General features: G+C 38.7%; 4 protein-coding genes across 4 annotated transcripts in view; 2 read left to right on the top strand and 2 right to left on the bottom strand.

Moving 5' to 3' along the window:
- The window catches only part of LOC129271822 (uncharacterized), a 43352-nt gene extending 43115 nt beyond the window's left edge, over nucleotides 1-237 (bottom strand). Inside the window, exon 1 of the mRNA XM_064107024.1 lies at nucleotides 228-237. Coding sequence (XP_063963094.1) covers nucleotides 228-237 — 10 coding nt within the window. The remainder of the gene's footprint in view (nucleotides 1-227) is intronic.
- On the top strand, nucleotides 114-1720 carry LOC129270847 (uncharacterized). The gene has a single exon (XM_054908187.2). The coding sequence runs from the start codon at nucleotides 602-604 to the stop codon at nucleotides 1718-1720; it is 1119 nt and encodes a 372-aa protein (XP_054764162.1). The 5' UTR covers nucleotides 114-601.
- A 1081-nt stretch (nucleotides 1721-2801) lies between these two features.
- On the top strand, nucleotides 2802-4351 carry LOC129270848 (uncharacterized). The gene has a single exon (XM_064106830.1). It carries the CDS (start codon nucleotides 2806-2808, stop codon nucleotides 3439-3441), a length of 636 nt encoding a protein of 211 aa, XP_063962900.1. The 5' UTR covers nucleotides 2802-2805; the 3' UTR covers nucleotides 3442-4351.
- A 3701-nt stretch (nucleotides 4352-8052) lies between these two features.
- Nucleotides 8053-20643, bottom strand: part of LOC129271814 (uncharacterized) — a 50565-nt gene continuing 37974 nt past the window's right edge. Inside the window, exons 26-30 of the mRNA XM_064106829.1 lie at nucleotides 18448-18546; nucleotides 17316-17660; nucleotides 10830-10928; nucleotides 8734-9084; nucleotides 8053-8366 (exon numbers count right to left, since the gene is read on the bottom strand). Of these exons, the coding sequence (XP_063962899.1) occupies nucleotides 8230-8366; nucleotides 8734-9084; nucleotides 10830-10928; nucleotides 17316-17660; nucleotides 18448-18546 (1031 nt within the window). The 3' untranslated portion in view covers nucleotides 8053-8229. The remainder of the gene's footprint in view (nucleotides 8367-8733; nucleotides 9085-10829; nucleotides 10929-17315; nucleotides 17661-18447; nucleotides 18547-20643) is intronic.

Here is a 20643-nt window from a genome sequence, read left to right as displayed (position 1 = left end):
CCCCCCCCCCCCCCGGGAGAATTAGGGTTAATCACAGAAAATGGTCAAGAATTAAAAAAGTTATGATCCCTCGAAACAATGCTTGTATTTCCATAATTTCATTAAATAAAAGGTAATGATCATTCTCAGTGATCAGTAAATTTTTGAGAGAAACAAGTGGTAGGTTCATAGAGGAATATAATGTGTAAAAGTCCAAATCGATACAGATTGTGCATGTGATCACTAACCGGATAACATGTGATCTAATCACAGCGGGAAACATGTGCGTTGTGGAATATACTAGTAACGTGTGCACGTAATAAAGCCATTGCAGTCTGAAATTCCTTCGAGGCAACAAATTTTTTAGGAGGTCGCAACGTTTTTGTTTTCCCCAACGACGAAATAGCGATATTTGTCTTCTATTTTAGTCATTCCATAATCGAACAGAATCGGAAAACAATGGGGAAGAGGAGAAAGGCCACCACTGAACCGGCTCAGACGCGTTCTCGGGCAAAACGAGGTAGAAGTCGAGGCACCCGCCAGACAAAAACGACAGCTGCCTCACACGCAACTCGGACGGTAGCTCCACCGGGAAGCGGTAGGCCTACGAGTACGACGGGGAATGAGCCCGGACAAGCCCCCGCTAGCTGCCACTGCAGTAGGAGCAGCGCCAGAACCCATTGACGTTGAGCAGGGTCGTTCATCCGGCCGTTCACCCAGCCGTTCAGCTAAGAGGCCAGCAGCTTCACAAGGGCCTGTGCTGCAATTACCATCCACTCAGGGTCAGACTCAGAGTTGTCCCAGGACCAGCACTAGTAATAATACCGCAGGTGAGCCTTCTCGACCTGAATACATGTCAGTACAAATACAAGATCATACAGATTCGTTCTGCGTACCTGGCCATACTAATAATAACATTACAGGTCACGAATCGCACAATATTAGAGAACGAAGTCAGTCTGGGATGGTACGAGAGACCCCATTCACATCATCCTTCCCCGCAATTGTACCTCCTAGTGTCATGAGTGTTCAGATAAGAACCGACCTAACTCAAAATTCACACTGTGTCCATGATAATGAGGCCACAGGGCCAAATAACCAAACCATAATCAATACAGAACGTAGACCTAACACAGAGAACATGAATAGAGGCTATCACCACCCTCACTATTCCCCGTTAAACCCTGTAGGTGACACACTGGGTGTATCTATTCCCAAAAGCATAAAAGAAAAGATTTGGAAGGGGGAGTATGTGGATCTAAATCTGTTAGTTAACGCCCAAGATGTAGCCTCCAACACACTGCGCGAAGCAGCAGAACAGAGAACTAATCTGGCGATAGCCGAGGAGGAAGGAAAATGGGTGTTAAAGCCCTACAATGCCCCCTCCAAAAACAAAATCATGTCCATTGAAATTTGGACAAATGCCTTCCTAATATACATGAGCGTCTATCTGGCAGCAAATCCACGACACACTCATGACATTCTGAAGTACTGTCACCTCATTCGTTCTGCTGCTTCACGCTACTACGGATATGGTTGGAGGGACTACGATATAGAATTTCGGCACCGATTTCATGCCACAGGGGGTTCCTGGGCGGAGATAAACGGGGAGTTGTGGCTCCTCCACGTAGTAGGGGGTGGATCTCCATGTTCGGCAAGGGGCCCTGCCCCCATTCATCAACAGTGGGTAAACAAAGGGGGCAAACGCCCAGGCGTGCCGGCTGCAAATCTCGAGGTTTGAGTCAATAATGTTTCAAGCGGCATTTTTTTTGGCTTTCTTTGGCTTCTTGAGGGTTGGAGAATTCACGGTTCAGAGTCAGAGTGATGATGGGAGGAAGATATTGGCTATAGATGATATCCAATGGGGTCAGGAAGAAAATTCACAATTCATGTTGGTACAGAGTAGATTTTCAAAGACAGACCAATACGGGAGGGGTACCACGCTTTAAATCAAAGAAAATAAGACAGAGGGCACATGCCCTGTCGAGGCTATGGAGACGTACTTAAGGGTACGGTCTAAAGGGAGAGGGCCACTTTTCTGCCATATGAATGGCTCCCCCCTTTCCAGGTATCAGTTCAGTGCAGTATTGAAGGAGGCACTGTTTGTGTCGGGGGTCGGGGCTAACCAATATGGAACACACTTCTTTCGCATTGGGGCAGCCACAATGGCAGCCCTAAACTTCTAAAGGGTATACCTCCTGAGCAAATTATGACCACGGGTAGATGGCGTAGTGATGCCTATCTACGTTACATAAGGTGACCTATTGCGACATTGTAACTACCACAGCTAACTCTGTGGGAAGGTTATGTAAGCTATGGGCAAACAATTATGGATGGTTCCTGTGGTTACTACTCAGGAAGCATACTTATAATTCGCTATACTTGGTCGCAGTTTCATCCACGTATCATTACATTTATTCATAACTATACAATAATAATAAAGGTAGAATCCAGTTAGCCGAGTAGTGGGTTTCTACACGGGGAGCACATTTGTAGTTTGTCTAAACATGTATGTAAGCAGAAGTAACACAATAATAATAAAGATATATCTAGTCGGCTAATAACAATGTAGACAATTGGATACTGCATAGGGTGCATATTTGTAATTACCCTTTGTGTGTGAACGGATATCCAAGTTCATGATGACAATAATGAGTAATAATTCAATATTCATATAGTGCCTTTCAAACTTTCTCAAAGCTCTAATTTATACATCCTAACCTACTTATCAACTTAACTACAATCAGTTGTCAAAGTACAATAACAGAGATAATAGCCAATCAGCTATAAATGTAATATGACAAGAAAGATGTCAGTGCACTGGGCATGTGTACATGTGTAGAACATGTTACTTCCGGGAACTCTCATTTTTTTATTGCAGAGGGGACTGGAAACTGGATCTGGATTGTAGGGGATAGCCTGGTCAGAAGAGCAAAAGAACGAGCTTCACAACGCAACTATCAGCAATTTGGAGAGCGAGGTATCGTGGTCCGTTGGCATGGGCAAGGCAGCGCCACGCTCCAGGATCTCCCCAGGATGGTCTCTAACCGGCTGAGATGCGGCACTCCTCCTGCATTAGCTATTGTCCACTTAGGATCAAATGACATCGGACAGTATGATGTCTGCCGGTGCAGGATGGCAATTGACACAGCCATCCAATATCTACGCGCGAGAATGCCGCACACCCATACCGCCTGGTCTGGTATTTTACCGCGGCTCTTCTACTATGGTTGCAAGCAAGGCTCTAATTCACAGGAGGCCTTGGATGGAGTTCGTAAGTCTCTTAACAAATACGCTAGGAGGAAACTAGCCAGGATGTCGGATACCACCATCATCAAACATGAATTTGACCCCACAATCCACATCCTCTTCAATAGAGATGGATTGCACCTCTCTGATTTGGGTTCAGACATTCTCATTGACAGTTTCAGAACTGCAGCAAGGGAAGCAGGATTTGTTTAGATATGGAGAGGAGACGAGTTTGAGAAACATTTTGAGAACTCGAGGCTTCTGGCAAGGTTTTTTTTTCTTTTGTAATGTATCTTAGTGTTATTACGTTTATTGTTTCTAGTCGTTTATGTACATACTTCAGTTTACGGGCTTTGTGAAGGGCACCGTCAACAGTACTACCTTGCTATTATCAATAATGATATGCACGTGTCTGGATTGAGGATAATAACACTTGGAAGTAAAAAGAAAGAAAGAACAACTGAATAGAATGAATAGATAGACGAACAATTCTTTTTTATTCTTCATATTTTAGGGGTGAGAAGCAGGGACTGCACTGGAGAGTGTATAGGTCAATTATGACAAACCAGTTCTTTCGAATGAATCAGCTTGGTAAAGCCTGTTTATTGTAGTTGTACAATACATTATTTACTCTTGGAATTGCTTAGTTGATCAGAAATCGCAAGACGGGGCTGTCCCTGTTGTGACGTGCATAAATTTGAGAACCGAAAACGAACTGGGAAAGAAAGGACGATAATTAAGACAGGAGAGCAAAATATACTGTTTTGTTTATACTCTTTGAAAGGATACTGATGGTCTTTGGAAGGTTTTGCTGTTAAGGGCTACATGATAATGTTTGTAAATGGTGTGTAATGCCTTATCCAGGCCATTGTGCTCAGTATCCTCCATCTTATATGCATTTAGTCCTGAGATGATTATATCAACTAGAAGTAGCTTTAGTTTACCCTAGAAGGAACGTGCTTTTATAGGCATTTTGCATCCATTCATGTGAGGTTAAGTGTTTAATGCAGCTCCATGCCAATATATTAGGTAGCTTTATTTGCAAGCATGACAAGTTCATGTATGCTCCAGAATCATGTGACTTATGACGGGGCAAAAAAAAAAAAAATAAAAAAAAAAATAAATAAATAAAATAAAATAAAATAAAATAAAATAAAATAAATAAATAATTAATTGGGTGGAAGGTTTTTGTTCAGAAACAATTTGTTTGAAACCTGACAGATCACCAATATTGATATCAAAGTATATGCTCCAAAGATGTTGTTTACCAAGATTTAGGGAAACACCCGTGGGAACTACTATCCTGCGGGTGGGTCACGTGATCAACAGTCCCAGGGAGGAGTTACTACCCTTCCTGGCGATCACGTGACCATATCTTTCAGTAAGATTAATAGGATGCCACAGATGTAGTTTTTCGTTATGTCTTACGACATTGTTCAGACTGTTTTGAGGTTTATCACCTCTTATGTTATTTAGGCATATTGCCTCTGTGTTTTGATGCCTCGTACGGAATTAAACGGCGAGCAATGGCATATCATTTGTCCACGTGTTTTCTTCTCAAAAGTGTTTTCACCGGTTTCCCACAGAAGCTATCGCACGGTAACAAAATACTTTATGCATGGCTGATCGTCAACAAAACGGAGTGTCGAGTGAGTTTGAACGCTAGCCTGAAAAACCTCTTCATTTTCTGAAATTATTGAAAGTCAAGCCTTATTTCAAATAACCAGAACTTTGTTTTTTCTTGACCATTTTCTGTAATTGAGATATCAAATTAAAGAGCAGATGTTGAACTTTTTGAAAATGTGGTTTTCTTTTTAAAACCCAGATACGGCCCGCCAAGTGACTTTTTGGTATCCCCTTTTCAAATTGCTTTTGCTCACTAATGCGTGAATGAGAAATAATCTAAGTTATTTCAGATGAAAGAGGAGATTCTAAGCTTTAAAATGGTAGGACATTTGTCTATTGCATTTATGATTAAGTTATGGTAAATCATCGATAAATCTCGGTTTCGTTTTTTGTGGGACGCACTGTATAACGTTGAAGTGTGTGCGTGAAGGCAGCAATACAATATAATGTTGAATTGTGTACGTGAGGGTAGCAATACAATACAACGTTGAAGTGTGTGCGTGAGGGTAGCAATACAATATAACGTTGAAGTGTGTGCGTGAGGGTAGCAATACAATATAATGTTGAAGTGTGTGCGTGAAGGCAGCAATACAATATAATGTTGAAGTGTGTGCGTGAGGGTAGCAATACAATATAACGTTGAAGTGTGTGCGTGAAGGCAGCAATACAATATAATGTTGAAGTGTATGCGTGAGGGTAGCAATACAATACAACGTTGAAGTGTGTGCGTGAGGGTAGCAATACAATACAACGTTGAAGTGTTTGCGTGAGGGTAGCAATACAATATAATATTGAAGTGTGTGCGGGAAGGCAGCAATACAATATAATGTTGAACTGTGTGCGTGAGGGTAGCAATACAATACAACGTTGAAGTGTGTGCGTGAGGGTAGCAATACAATACAACGTTGAAATGTGTGCGTGTGTATGGGTGAAAATGGGTGTAGAATATTACAAAGGGTGTGTGCATTAAAAAAAATAGAGTTTAGATGTGGGTGTTCAAATATTATGAAGGAGTATTGGTATATTAAGGGAAGAGGAGCAAGCTCAGGTCTATAATATGACAAAAGTGTGTGTGTTTGAGGGTGTGTTTTAAAGGAAGAAAAAGGTAGGGGATAGTGGGAGCAGGAACACTCACAAGAGTACATGCGATCTTAAGTTGAGAGAAGAGTGAGGTGTGTGGGTGTAGAATTTGGTTGCTTATCTTTTTAAGAAAGGGTGTGTGAGACCGTATGGATGTAGGGGAAGGCGGGGTAAGTTGAACATAGGGGCAAGTTGAGCCGCCACCCCCAGGCCAATAATGAATGAGTCAGACATTGTGGTGGTGTCATGTATTGATGACCCATTTCATGACCCTTAACTCCATCTAATTGTTTTCAACTTCTTTTCAGAGGGAAAATGCAAATTTCAGCCCCAAAAGTAAAAAAGGGTGTGAAATTGATAAGTGCTTTTTACCCGCACACGTCTTTAAATATGATTAAGAAATAAGAACAATATTGTTAGTCCAGGTATGGATTCTCATCCTTGTCATAGTCTTTTACATGACGGATGCATAAGAAATGTGTGGATGTGAAAATATCGCATTAAGTTCGGACTGGGGTAATTTGAGCCAGCGAACATGGGGCAAGTTGAGCCATAGTAATTGTTATGGTAAAGTATAATAAAAACCAACCTTAAAAGCCATTGATATGCAGGCAGAAAGGAGCAAACAGTTCTTTTAATATTAGAGGATGTTGGTATTCATACAGAATTAGCCATTAAAAATACTTTAAATACAAATTGACATGCTGGATGTACACAGTTTTTGTGGCTCAACTTACCCCAGCAAGTGGGCACAATTTACCCCACAGATGGGGCAAGTTGAGCCATTTGACAACGTTTTTTCAAAGGTCACAATGACTTTCAGTGTGGGGGTAGAAAGTTATATATAGGCGAAAAATATTTCCCAAGAAACAAATCTAAAGGCTAGGTTCTTATTTCTTCAATATTATTAGTCATATCAAAATTCATGCAAAATGCAAAAAGTATACATCACGAACATGAAGAAGGAATATGTGCGTTTCAGAAAGTATTTGCACACAGGTGTAGAATATTCAAAGGGCTGTAGGCGTTTCAAAGGAATTAAGAGAGGGTGGTGTATGTGGGTGTAGATTATTACAGTGGGTTCCTGCATTTCAAAGGAAGTTAGCGTGTGTGCATGTGCGTGTAAAATATTAAGTATTAAAAAAAAATGAAAGTGTGAGTTTAGAATATTTCAAAGTAGTATGTGCGTTTGAAAGGAAGTAAAACATCAGGTGTGCGTGTAAATATTAGGATGGAAAGTGTGCGTTTTAATCGAATAGTGTATGAGGGTGAGTTTGCGTGTGGGTGTGTGCGTACGAGTTTGTTTAACATTGCAAATGGGATAGTGTAATCAAAGAAAAAGAAGTGCGGCGGGTTCTAGGTAGAATACCATGAAAGAGTATATAGGTCTATGTTCTTTTTAAACTTAGATAAAGACAAGTGTTGTGTGTGTGTCTAGATTATGAATGATTTTGCGTGTTTGAGGTAGTGCGTCAGTGTACAATAAAGAAGTTTGGCATTTTAAAGGAGATGATGAGGTGAGTTGTAAATTATTACAAAGGAGTAGGCCTTTGTGTGTTTGGAAATATCGAGGGGGTGTAAATGCGTGTGTAGAATATATTAAACAGTGTGTGCATTTTTAAAATAGGTCGGGGTGTGTGAGCATGGATGTAGAGAGTTGCAAAGGGATATCGGCGTTTGAAAAGCAGACTTAAGTTAGCACAAGTAGGGGGGTGTACTTCATAAGGATTTGTTATAGTAAGATATGCAATAAGGTAGGCTGCATATAAAACAGGGAGGACGGAAGTGTACGTGGTTGTAGGTACACTCTAAAAAACAGAAATGTTAACGAAACATTTAAAAGGTTGGAGGAGTGACAACACCTTGTAAATGTTGCATTTACCACTTTAAATGGTTCTACCCAACACTTAAAATGTTGGATTCAGCTTTATACAAGGTTGAATGTAACATTTGGAAAAGGTTGTCACTCCTCCAACTTGGAGGAGTGACAACCTTTTCCAAATGTTACATTCAACCTTGTATAAAGCTGAATCCAACATCTCCAACCTTTCAAATGTTGATTTAACATTCGAATTTGTAGAGTGTATTAGGCAGGTTGAGTAAAGGGGTTTATTCTTTGAAAGAAAGAAGACTGATGCGGTTGGTTTTTCTCGTAAGACATGTATGCGAGTTCAAAAGGTGCGGTAAACTACGAACAGTTTCTTATAGCTGCAGACTCCGCCTAGATTACATGTAGGCTAGAACAAGAGGGGATGCCATAGGTAGGGTGTATGCGCTGGTGACTGATATATCAGCTCAATAATAATGTAATGTAATGTTATTGTATTTCTTACCGCATAACGATTCGTCTTCATAATTATCGCAGTCGTAATATCCATCACAAACCAACGTCACTGGCACGTTCATGTAAGACGACGTACAAGGAAAAGAATCTGAAATTGAAGAATAATGAATATCTGATTGCGGGCCATCTTGGTGCTTATCAAACTGATGCTAACCACAATCTACAAGTATGCATTATTTTATTGGTTTGCTAAACCTTATTTTAATAATGATAGAAATGTTACATTTGTGTTATTTTAGACATTATCAGAATACCATGCAATATGGTAATAATGGTGAAATTCTACGCATGTAATATGATGATTTTAACGTGTGAAAAATTCAATAATGAGTTATCTATATTACAATGTTGATTGAGAATTATCATTGTGTAATGTAATGTAATTCTCATTACATTTTATCAAGAACTTAAACAAAACAATTTAAATTGGGATTAAATGAAGTTCAAATACTCACTAAATAAATCGATGGCAGTAATACTAATGTCCAGATCAAGATGATATGAATGACTGTACTGTTTTGATCCTATGACAACAATCCACATTTTATGGTTATCTATGTACATATCATCCTCGTAGTATGCATATCCATGGATAGTTGTTACAATAGACTGGATATCAGATGGATCGTTCCCTGTCCCTATTCGGATTTCGTCATCATAATAATTGAGATACAAACGATGGAACACAATTCGAAATCCATTTGTAGTATTTGCTTTTAACAAGGTTGTATTGTAGAATTCTCTTGTGAAAGATGGCGTTCTGATAGAATGTGATTGGCCTTCCTCGAGGTGTGTAACTGGGTTATCTAAATTGTAGTTGTTTCGGAAAAAAAGAGAATAAGAAAAAAAAATGTCAGTCCTATCTTGTGATGGCTCCTATCTCGACTTGACTAAATATAGAAAGATAATCAATGTTTAAATCTTATTGATCTTCCCACATGAGGTTTTGGAGAAGAGAATTAAATTCAACGTAATCTCTCAATTATCATTTTCGAACAGCTGTGAGAAAAAGATTTAGATTTCTTTATTTCTGTTCAACATAGCTAACAAAATATAATCGAAATAATAGTACATATTAGGAATAATACAGACAGTTCAATGACATTTCATAACAAATATAGAAGATAAATTATCTGACTTTCCAAGAAAAGCAGTGCTTGTATAAAAGGAAAGTCCATATAAACTTAATCTCAATACTAATTAACAAAGCCGTAATGAAGCAAAGCAATAATGGAGACGGAGATGAGCTCTAAAAACAAGTAATCTACAAAATATCATAATAAAGCAAATAAGCGACTGCAAAAATAAGAGAAAGTAATTTAAATGATAACAATGATGATAATGATAAATCTAAAAATGATTGTCAACATCTGCATGATCATTTTAACTTTATGTAAATTATGGATTATGAATTCATGAATGTGTCGCTTCTTTTACGATACTAAAAATATATACAGTGCGTGCCAGAAAAAAACGAAACCGAGATTTACTGATGATTTATCATAACTTAATCATAAATAATAGAAAAAAGACCACCAACGTAAAGCTTAGCATCTCTTCTTTCATCAGATACTACTTAGATTATTCCTCATTCACGCATGAGTGAGCAAAAAAAATCAAAGAAAGGACGCCAAAAACTCATTTGGCCGGGGATATCTAAATTTCAAATAAAAAGTCACATGACTAAAAAGTTCAATATCTGCTCCTTTTTTGATACCTTAATCACAAAAAATGGTCAAGAAGTAAAAAAAGTCATGATCCCTCGAAACAATGCTTGTTTTTCCATAATTTCATTAAACGTGTTTTCACCAGTTTCCCACAGAAGCTATCGCACGGTAACAAAAGAGTTAATGCATGGCTGATCGTCAACAAAACGGAGCGTCGAGTGAGTTTGAACGCTAGCCTGTAAAACCTCTTCATTTTATGAAATTATTGAAATTCAAGCCTTATTTCAAATAACCAGAACTTTCTTATTCCTTATCCATTTCCTGTAATTGAGGTATCAAATTAAAAAGCAGATATTGAACTTTAAAAAAAAATGTGGTTTTCTTTCTAAAACCCAGATACGGCCCGCCAAGTGACTTTTTGGAATCCCCTTTTTCAAATTGTTTTTGCTCACTCATACCTGAATGAGAAATAATGTAATTTCAGATGAAAGAGGAGATTCTAAGCCTTAAAATGGTAGGTCATTTGTATATTTTATTTGTGATTAAGTTATGATAAATCATCGATCTCGATTTCGTTTTTGTGGGACGCACTGTATATTATATATCAACAGTCTAGGAATCTCCAGCTTAAACTATTCAATCATAATGTCTTCGAAAATAAATATTCAATAATATGAAAAGTGCACTGCACTAGAGGGAATTAGAAAGTATTAATTACTCGAATAGGTCATTGATTTTGCAATTTTGTGAGGCAGAATAATTAGTCAATGCATGATTGTTTGTTCTAGAACCTGAATTGAATTTATCAACAATATCCCGCTGACAAAGAAACACCAAACATCAACACCAGAAGATAATCCAAAGAAGTGATCCCCATTACTTACTACAATATAATTCATCCTCGAAATTATCGCAGTCATAATATCCATCACATGCCAAGGTTACTGATATATTTCTGCTCGAGACTGGACAATGAAAGGATTCTACAAGACAGGGAGGAATGCATATATGATAAGGGGTAAACTGTCAATTCGTTTACTTATCACATGGTCTACCTTGGTTTAATCCTAATGCCATTTCGTCCATCAAAATTTCGTCTAACAACCATTTGGTTCAAAAACCTTTTTTGTCCAATCGTCACTACGTCTAATCACCAATTCGTATATGACTATTTCGCCCCATAACTAGTTGGTCTAATGTCCATTTTTTTCATAAATTTCGCCCAATTAACACGTAGTCAAATAAGACCAAATGTATATGGACTAAATGGCCATTGAACCAACTGGTTATTAGACGAAATGGTGATTGTATGAAATGGTGACGGTACAAAATGGTTGTTAGAATATCTGTGTGTGTAGTGGACGAACACCCAGTAGACGATTTGCGTCGTTGAATAGGTAGTTTGAATAGTAGGTAATTGAATGGTTGTTTGCAAAAAAATGTATGATAACATGTATATGGTGACCTTTTTCTTTCTTTGTACAAATGGTAATGATCATTGTTAGTGATCAGTAAAATTTTGAGAGAGACAAGTGTTAGCTTTATTGAATAATAAGTCAGATGCTTAACTATGTAAATAGTTTAAATTGAGTTAGAACGCGCATCTGATCACTAGTTGCAAATCATGTGAAATAATCACAGCAGGGAACTTGCATGATAATATGCAGCATTCATATCGCGCTTAATACAAATGATTCTAAGCGCTCCATACTATTACCCCGGCTCTATAATGACATGTGCTCGTATAAAGCCATTGCAGTTTGAAATCCCATCGAGGCAACAAGTTTATAGCTTTCGCTTCAGAAATTCAGAAATCTGTCCGTCTATCCAACAATAAGTGCCATAGAGACGGGAAAGAGAAGAGGACAAAGGTCTTAGCACACCTCTCGATTGAAAGTTTAAGCTTAGTTGGAGGCGGAACAAGAAACAAAAAGAAGCAAAATACAGCATCTATTCGGCCGGCCGGCCGGAAACGCGGTATGCCTAAATGGAGGACAAGATCTAGACCAGCTGATACGGGCTTCACGCGCTAACCCCCGCCGCACAGCGGGGAGACAGGTACAGGCGCAGGCCGTTGGTTCCAACCCGCTGGTGACGTGGTAGGGAAAACAACCACGCCACGGCTTCTTCCACAAATAACAGGTAATGTCCTCAGGTTTACTATGCCCGATGTTGTAACCTCTTTCTCATCCCTTATAAGCTATACAGGGTGCCAGTTTTCGGGCAAAAGTCTGAGTTCAGGCTCTGGTCATTTATTTTCAGGCCGTAGACGTAGTTAACTTATACTACTTTTGTGTACAAAATATTGTATTGTAAGTGATTTTCAGGACTCTGATCAATTTCCACTGGCATCCCTAGCTATACGAATGGAGGCAACCATTTGCATGATTTGTTTTCTCACACGTACGGCCACGCAATAGATATAAATAACCCAATAATTAAATTAACATGAAATTCTTTTTACTTAGTTCACTAACTTTGGGTTGATTTCATGAAATTCATCCCTTGGCCGTAACGTTAGAATTCCTTTGAGAGATAAAACCCTCAGCACCCGTTAATTTCCATGTTACATAGGGATTTTGATAAAGAAAGCTGTATTTTTAGACCGTCACATGAAGTGCCTGTTATTCAATATTTTCCACGGTTCTGAGTTGGGTTTTATTGGTCTGGGCCTATTTTTCGCATGTATTATTTGGTCGTTGGCAAAAGTGAATGGCCGAGGTTTTTTAGTTTTTAGGAACATATCTCAAATACAATCATGTAAAGGGCCTATCCAGACCTAAAATTGGTATCAAATTCAAAGGGATAACACGCTCTATAAGATTTTCAGTTTAAGTCACTGCTACAAAAGCTGAGCGTCATTTAGCAAATACATAGGTCAAAGTCATACATTTTGTGCATAAAGGTACCATACCTTTAAAACCAGTTGGATATTCAGTTGGAAGTCAGTATATTTAATGATGATGTTAATTTTATCTATGGGGCCAAGTGTCAGAGGTGATCTTATCCCACCCCCCCCCCCCCCCGGCCATTGCAAAACACCAAAGGTGTGAGAAAATGATATTATTACGATGATAGCATTATGATATCGACAATAAGACAAACTAAAATAAACAGATTAATGAAATAATTATATTGGCTTATATACCGCTTAAGACTTGGGCCTCTTATGAGGAGTCTAAGTGATATGTAGTAAGGTAGCAAAATCACCCTGGCTTTTGCAGAGTGATTGTTATGCGCTCTGTGTATTAATGAATACATGTAGATTCTTACCAGGTGCTTTATTAGCCTCACCTGGGTTTGGTGCAGCTCAGCATTTCCTGCTGAGAAGGGGCACACAATGGTTTGAATTGTGCCACATCCTCAGATTGCAGGGTGGAAGTCATGACCACTAGACCTTTGGAGTTTTAGAAATAATGATGAATATATGATAATTAAAAAAAAGGAGAAGATTTCTACGGTTAGATTGACTAATAAATAAGAAAAAAAAAGTTTAATAGGACACAAAAGTAATAGGGGCACTACTCCTGTCACTCTCCCCATTGGGGGCATGTGAGCACACCGCACACGTCCTCATACGTATTTACTGGACTTCATGTACATGTCAGATCAAAAATTGCTCACAAACACTATTTCATCATTAACAAAGTCAGGGAACGAATGGTGCTTTCAGCTAGTAGTCGCAGAGAGTCATTACTTTAATTAAGCTGGCAACAGTGAGTTTGGATGCTTATTATGGCTGAAAGGAATTGTGAGACGGGGGCGGGGGGATGAGTAGGATAAAAAAATAAATAAATAACGCAATACAAAAGGTATTGTCTCCTGCACCAAGAATTTCCCAATTGCAATTGTCGGGAATGATATAGAGGATATCTCGAAAATGAGCTTTCATAAAGTGTTATGTAATGAAGTTGAGCAGTAGGTTTGAAAATTGTCTGTGTTCACAGCTCACACATAGTAAAGCTCCATAAATTTGATTGGTTGAATTTATTGGTCATTGTGCAGATTTCTATACATTATCACGCAATCACTAGAATAACTCTGGCTCGAAGCATTGTTTGCGATAACGATAGCCGGCCACCCTTTTTATGCAAAGAGAGGTCTTTGCTCAGGTTTTGATTGCACAAACATTGATCAAATTCATAGTCATTTCACAGTGCTGTATACACATGTATACACATTTCCAGTTTTGTTCCACACACTGAATTGTTTTACGATTCATATTAAGTAATGTAATGTGCACCGGGATGTTTATCATCGCTGAGATTGTTGTGGAACATACTGATGGCATATGTCACACAATGTGAATGGGCAATACAAAATATTGTACCAAAAAAAAAGAAGAACAAACTAAAACTAAACAGGCAACAGGCAGCCACAATACGCTCACATGAATATGTGCTTGTAGATACAGATAATGTACATATGTACACAAATATATATGTAATTTTTGTGGTTTAGTAGTGTGGTGTAGAAATGAAATTAGAGATGGCATTTTGCTGGGCCAATTGTGATTATTATTTCTTTCTTTGGTTTTATTATGCCGAATTTTCACTATTTCCACATTCATATATTCATGTGCCCCTTAGGACCCCTGCAATTATTTGACTTTGCTAAGGGATTTGATATTAGCAATTCATATGTAATTATATGATTATAAGCAATTTATCCCTATAGGGGGCAACTAGGGTGCGAGTCGAAATTTGAACATATTCTTTACGCAAAATCTAATATGATGATATATTGGGCTAATACCCAGTGAATGCTAGCATAATTCACCATTTCCTTTTGTCTTTTTCTCTCTCTTGTTGCGGTCGTGTAAACGTTTGGGGGTCTATGTCCCCACCCCACCCCAGCCATAGGCCTGTTACAAGACGACCGCACTTTGTTGCTGGGGATGGAGTTACTTGGAGACTAGATGAGAGGGCAGCTGATCGCTGGTAGCTGGGCATGCCATAGGGTACTCAAGGACACAGGCATGTTGGTGTCAGACCTGAGGACATGCAGAGACCCACAACAAGCTGCATGGACTGTTCCCGCATACTAGTATGAGAAAGAGGCCAGCACCAGTCGTGGATGTTCTCTCAACCCTGATATTTCAGGCTTTATTATTGACATGTTCATTGAACACAGTGGTCAGAAAAGCCTCTCTGCTGTACTCAAGATCATCATGAAATGGACCCCCCCCCCAGGAGATCAGAGCATGGCTCACATCTTGATACTATAGGGTGTCTGTCTTTATGAAGAGAGCTACCCAGAAATCGAATTGAGGGGGAAGGATGGCTAAATGATAAGAATTACAACTAGAATGGTGTTGTAGATGGCAAATCATAGTTAAGCACTAATATAATTTGGGGGCTAGTCTGATCCTCTGAGAATTGGACCCATTAGCCATGGGTCGGGACGGTAATGGAGAATCATCCAATTTGAATTTGTATCTTTAGCCGAAATGTCACATTTTTTATTGATTGATAAAATTCGGAATTGGTGGTTTTGGGGAGTGTCCCATCAACAGTGCGGTCCAAATGTGGTCCAATTTAACAACTATTCTTGAGTAAGCTTAGCTAAAAGAAACCTCATTTACTTTGACTACAATTAGATAAACAGGATTTTGTCGGATGAAACGTCCGACATGGCCTTTCATGTGACATTCCTTGAGGTACCCATTTCAATAAAATGGCTGTTCTATAACCCAACTTGCCATCCACAGAACCAACCATAACTCTCGCAAGAGATGGCATTTATTTGTTTGAATAAAGGTCAGATATCATAATTTGGATCTCTGTAAGGCCTCGAATGTGGACATAGCATTGGTATACATGTAACATGGTTCAGGATAGAGATCATTTGCAAAATACACAAGTGCAATATAATGAATCCAATTATTCACCGGGTAGGTCAGTGGTCTGTGGTTCGGTGGTGGAGCAAGTCTCGGTCGCACCTACCATAACACAGGTGGGCCATAAGCATGATAAGGGAATTTCTCCAGCATAACCCCTCCAAGTGAGGAGGCACTGCCATTGCGTCCTATTGGTTTTTGCCCTTATCTCCTCCGTGCCCCAGTGCCACGTGTCCTCCCATTGCGGCGGACATTTGTCCGCCGATTCCCCCACTTTCCATGTTATTGGGGATGCCCCTAGGGTGATTACCACCCTATCTATTCTAGGATAAATCAAGCAAATATGTCTTAGCCCAAATGTCCACTAACCACTGGATATGACCAGTGAAATGAAAAAAAAAGAAAAAAAAAACAGAATCAGAAGTCGCAAGGCGCGGCTGTCCCTGTGGTGACATGCATAATTTAAACAGGAAAAAAAAGTGGACTTCTACTAAGACAGGAGAACAAAATACACTATTTTTGGACATACCTTTTGAGAGGATACTGATTTTCTTGGAATAATTTTGCTCCTAAAGGCTGCATGAAGATGATTGTGAATAGTGTGTTAAGCCTTTTCCAAGCTATTTTGTTCAGTTCCTCCAAATTTACTACATGTATTTAATCCTGAGATTATTGTATCAGGTGGAATTTGTTTATGTTAACTTAGATGGATTGTTCTCTTACAAGCCGTTTGCATTCATGCATAGGGCACTCCTGTGAATTTATGTTTGGATACGGGGAGCTAGGAATAAGCAGCTCCATGCCAATATATTGGGCAGCTTTATTTGCAAACATGACAAACTGATGTATGCCTCAAATTCCTTTAACATACAAAGGGGCAAAAAAAAAAGAAACAAATTGTTTGAAACCTGACAGATCACCAATATTAATATCAAAGTATATGCTCCAAAGATGTTGATTACCAATATTTAGGGGAAATACCTGTGGGAACTACTATCCTGCGGGTGGGTCACGTGATCAACAGCCCCATGGAGGAGTTACTACCCTCCTGGTGTTCACGTGACCATATCTTTCAGTATGCCACAGTTCTAATGCATATGTAGTCTTTTGTTATGTCTCACGACATTATTCAGATTGTGTTGATGTTCATTACCTTTTATGTTATTTAGGCATATCGCCTATCATGTGTTTTGATGCCTCGTATGGAATTAAATGGCAAGCAATGGCAAATTATTTGTACACTTGTTTTCTTTTCAAAATCATATATTGTTCAAGAATAAGTCATGATCAATAGCAATGAATAATGCAAAATATTTATACATATACACTTATATATATATATATAGAAAGATAGATAGATATATATATATATGTATAACGGATTTTGATTTCTATTTTTTTTTGTCACACCATGGGCACTGACGAAGAGTGTGACTTTACCTTTCATTATGAGAGCTATGCTCCTTTTAAAATCTATGATTTTATCTCGACGGCATTTTCTAAACCAGTATATATAAAATCTTATATTTACTTCTCAGGTCAATAGCAATGATATTAACGTCAATAAAGATATTGGTGTAAGTCAGTCCTCCAATGACAGACATCCACAACTCATTGGCCTCTTCATATACATCAACAGGGCAGCAGTATCTGTATCCATTGATGGTTGTGATGACAGATTGTTGATCAGACGGATCGGTACCTTTCCCTATTTGGATTTGATTACTAGAATACAGATATGAATCTTTGAACACGATTCGAAATCCATTCGTATCATTTGTTTGTAGCAAGGTTGTGTGGTAAAATCGTCTGGTGTAGTTGCGTGATATGTCGATTGAATGTGACTCTCCTGCTTGCAGATACGTCGTTGAATAATCTAAGACGAGGAGAAATATAGAATAACCTGTCAAAGACTAGTTGCGACTCACATTGCTGCTTATTTATATGTTTAGAAAGTGGTCAATTGACCACACCATTTTTTCATTACGGCTTAGCCGTGAGCGTGAGCGGTGAGTGAATCATATCAATTACATATTGCAATTATTGATTTATAAGCAATTTCTTTTTATCAAACGCAATTTTTACCTGTTAGCGCAGCACTTACAAGGAGAGTAAATCGCATTAATTACATATTGAAATTATTGATTTATAAGGAATATTTTTTTACCAAACGCAATTTCAGTTTGATTTAAATGTTTCACAAATATTTGTAAGACCAGGGCCTGGTCTAGAGTCAACACATGAACAAATTAAATGTTCTTGCAACTTGTGAAATGACACTTATCTCTGTTATCCAATCACTCAGTGCTTTCGGTACACGTGGCAGTGCATGCCTTATTACTATAGTGTATATGTCTCTCTTATTTATATGCCTTTACCAGTTACGATGATAACCTATATTTTGCACAACTGGAATGACTGGGTGAAAGCAGCAAGATCGACGGTCATAAGTTGCACTCGCACACAATATGCATCAAGCTCTACATTACTAGATGATGGTTCTGTAAGATTGCAACCGAAAAATCGCGGTCGTTCAGATTGTTACTTCGGATGACAACTATATATCACTTAACCGAATTTCATCAGTGTTATTTTTTTAATAGACATCATACTAAAATAAAGAAAATAAACAAGAGACAGGAATGACTCTATATCTCACTTACTGCATGCCGATTCATCTTCATAATGATCGCAATGGTACACTCCATCACATAGAACATCTGATGACACGTTCATATTGCTCACTGGGCAGCTAAACAGAGCTGATATGGAGGAGAAAGAAGGGAAGGGAAAAATCGTACGGTCATTGAGCAAAAATTTATAACAATGCATGATTTAATGGCATTTTCTGATTATAACTTTTACCCTCAATCTACCCGTGTTTCTGTTGTTTTTTGTTAGATACATTACTCATACCCCTCATACTACCGTGGAAAAGGTTTTATTCTCATTAATCTTATAAAGAAGTGGCAAGTCTTAGTTATTTTAAACCTGATAAAGAACTCAATATCATACTCACTTGAAAGGTCGAAAGCAATGATGTCCGCATCAATCTCAAGATTGGTGAAAGTCAGACCTATGACAGCAATCCACATTTTATTGGTCTCCACATAGACATCATCAGAAGAGCTTCTAGTACCATAAAGAGTTGTGATGACAGACTGTGGATCAGATGGATCAGTACCTGTCCCAATTTGGATTTGATTGGTATATCTGATAAACAAATCTTGAAACACGATTCGAAATCCATTCGTATCATTTGATTGTAGCACGGTTGCGTGGTAAAATCGTCTAGTGTAGTTGCGTGGTATGTCGATTGAATAAGATTCACCTGATTGCAGGTACGTCGCAGTGTAATCTATTAATAAAATCGAGAGAAAGGAAGGTTATGGATAAGATGTTTGACCTAATCTACCATAAAGAACATACAATCACAACACTGTGATACAGTGTTACAACATTCCATTACTTTTGTGTGGTATGTAGATTGAATGTGATTCACCTGATGGCAGATACGTCGCTGGATAATCTAAGATGGTGCAGAGTAAGACATATAACCTGTTAAAGAGGGTGGATAGTTTTGGTAAATTCCTCGAAATCGGCCTGTCACCATTCTAACTAATTTGTATATAATATGAATGGGTATGCCCTTAAACAGTCATGATGTAAATGATATGAAATGAAATGGTGTTTTTCATGATAAATTATGCTCTTTTATGAGTGAATCAATTCTACCGGGATACCCGAGAATTGAAACGCACAGACACCACAGTGCGCATCACCGCTGCTGCCGTGCGTGTGCTACGCGAGAACGATAATGTAGTCCGCTACACAATTGAGTTGTCAGTCAGTTTTATAAAGCTCGTTGATACATTGCGTTTTCCTGATTTTCTTGCATCACATTACAATGAACGGCAGAGCAGACTTTAGATCTAAAAAGCATCGATCGCATATCGATATTACTATTAGAATCAGTATATACGTTCCTCACATGCGCTATGCACAACATGCAACACCACTCTGTTTTTCCTACCTTCCTTGCAGCTTGCATGCTCTTGCCTTGGCTGGGGCTTGCATTCGATAAACAAACCCGATCGTCCCCATTTCAAAAAAAAAAAAAAAGAAGTGGACCACGATGTGATACGCTGTTGCACATAAATATGCTCTCTCACTGCCGAGATAACACGGGAACAATTCATAAAACTCAATTCAGAATGAATACAACTAGCACAGAATTGGAAGAAAAAAAACTTCTTTTGGGTTCTTCTCTGACTATCCGCGTTTTAGTCTCAGCTCATAATTGTTTCAGATCGATTCATAAAAACGTTTTATTCTATGATACTGATGAACCAAGAGAAAAAAGGGAAATAAAACCAACAGAAAGAAACCCTTACAAAGGAAATTCCAAGATTATGCATCATGTTTATGTTTTGGAAATGCACTGATTTCTCACTAAAATGATATATTAACCGTCTTTGGGTAAACTGTGTCTGAATTTATAGACTAGTACAGTATGCGCCTTGGCAGTGTGTGTTGGTAGTACAGTAGGCCTGGATACGTGTGTGTGTGTGTGTGTGTGCGAGGCAGGGATGTGTGTATTTGTGTTGAAGAATCACTGCAGGTTACCAAGGAGCTGGAAGCTCCTTGAGGTTACGTAAGGACTAAGGAGGTCAAAAACACATTTGCCCTGCACCATGCACATGCATGGCCCATGGACATAGTTCAGTCAACTGGTTTTTATGTGTTGTTCCATGCATGTGCTCTTTTCTCGTGTTCTGTCAGGGCATGGACCTATGGACAAGAACTCATCTCCTGCCCAGAGATAATCTCTAACTAAACCTCAGCATGCCAGTGTCAAA

This window comes from Lytechinus pictus, chromosome 11 (assembly GCF_037042905.1).
Source record: "Lytechinus pictus isolate F3 Inbred chromosome 11, Lp3.0, whole genome shotgun sequence".
In the NCBI taxonomy this organism is placed as follows: domain Eukaryota; kingdom Metazoa; phylum Echinodermata; class Echinoidea; order Temnopleuroida; family Toxopneustidae; genus Lytechinus; species Lytechinus pictus.
The sequence above is the reverse complement of the archived record's forward strand: the minus strand, read 5'-3'. Positions and strand labels throughout refer to the sequence as shown.

What these genes read in the sequence shown, in the direction of transcription:
- LOC129270848 (XM_064106830.1), top strand. Translation starts at nt 2,806, where the DNA reads ATGTGTACATGTGTAGAACATGTTACTTCCGGGAACTCTCATTTTTTT.
- LOC129270847 (XM_054908187.2), top strand. Translation starts at nt 602, where the DNA reads ATGAGCCCGGACAAGCCCCCGCTAGCTGCCACTGCAGTAGGAGCAGCG.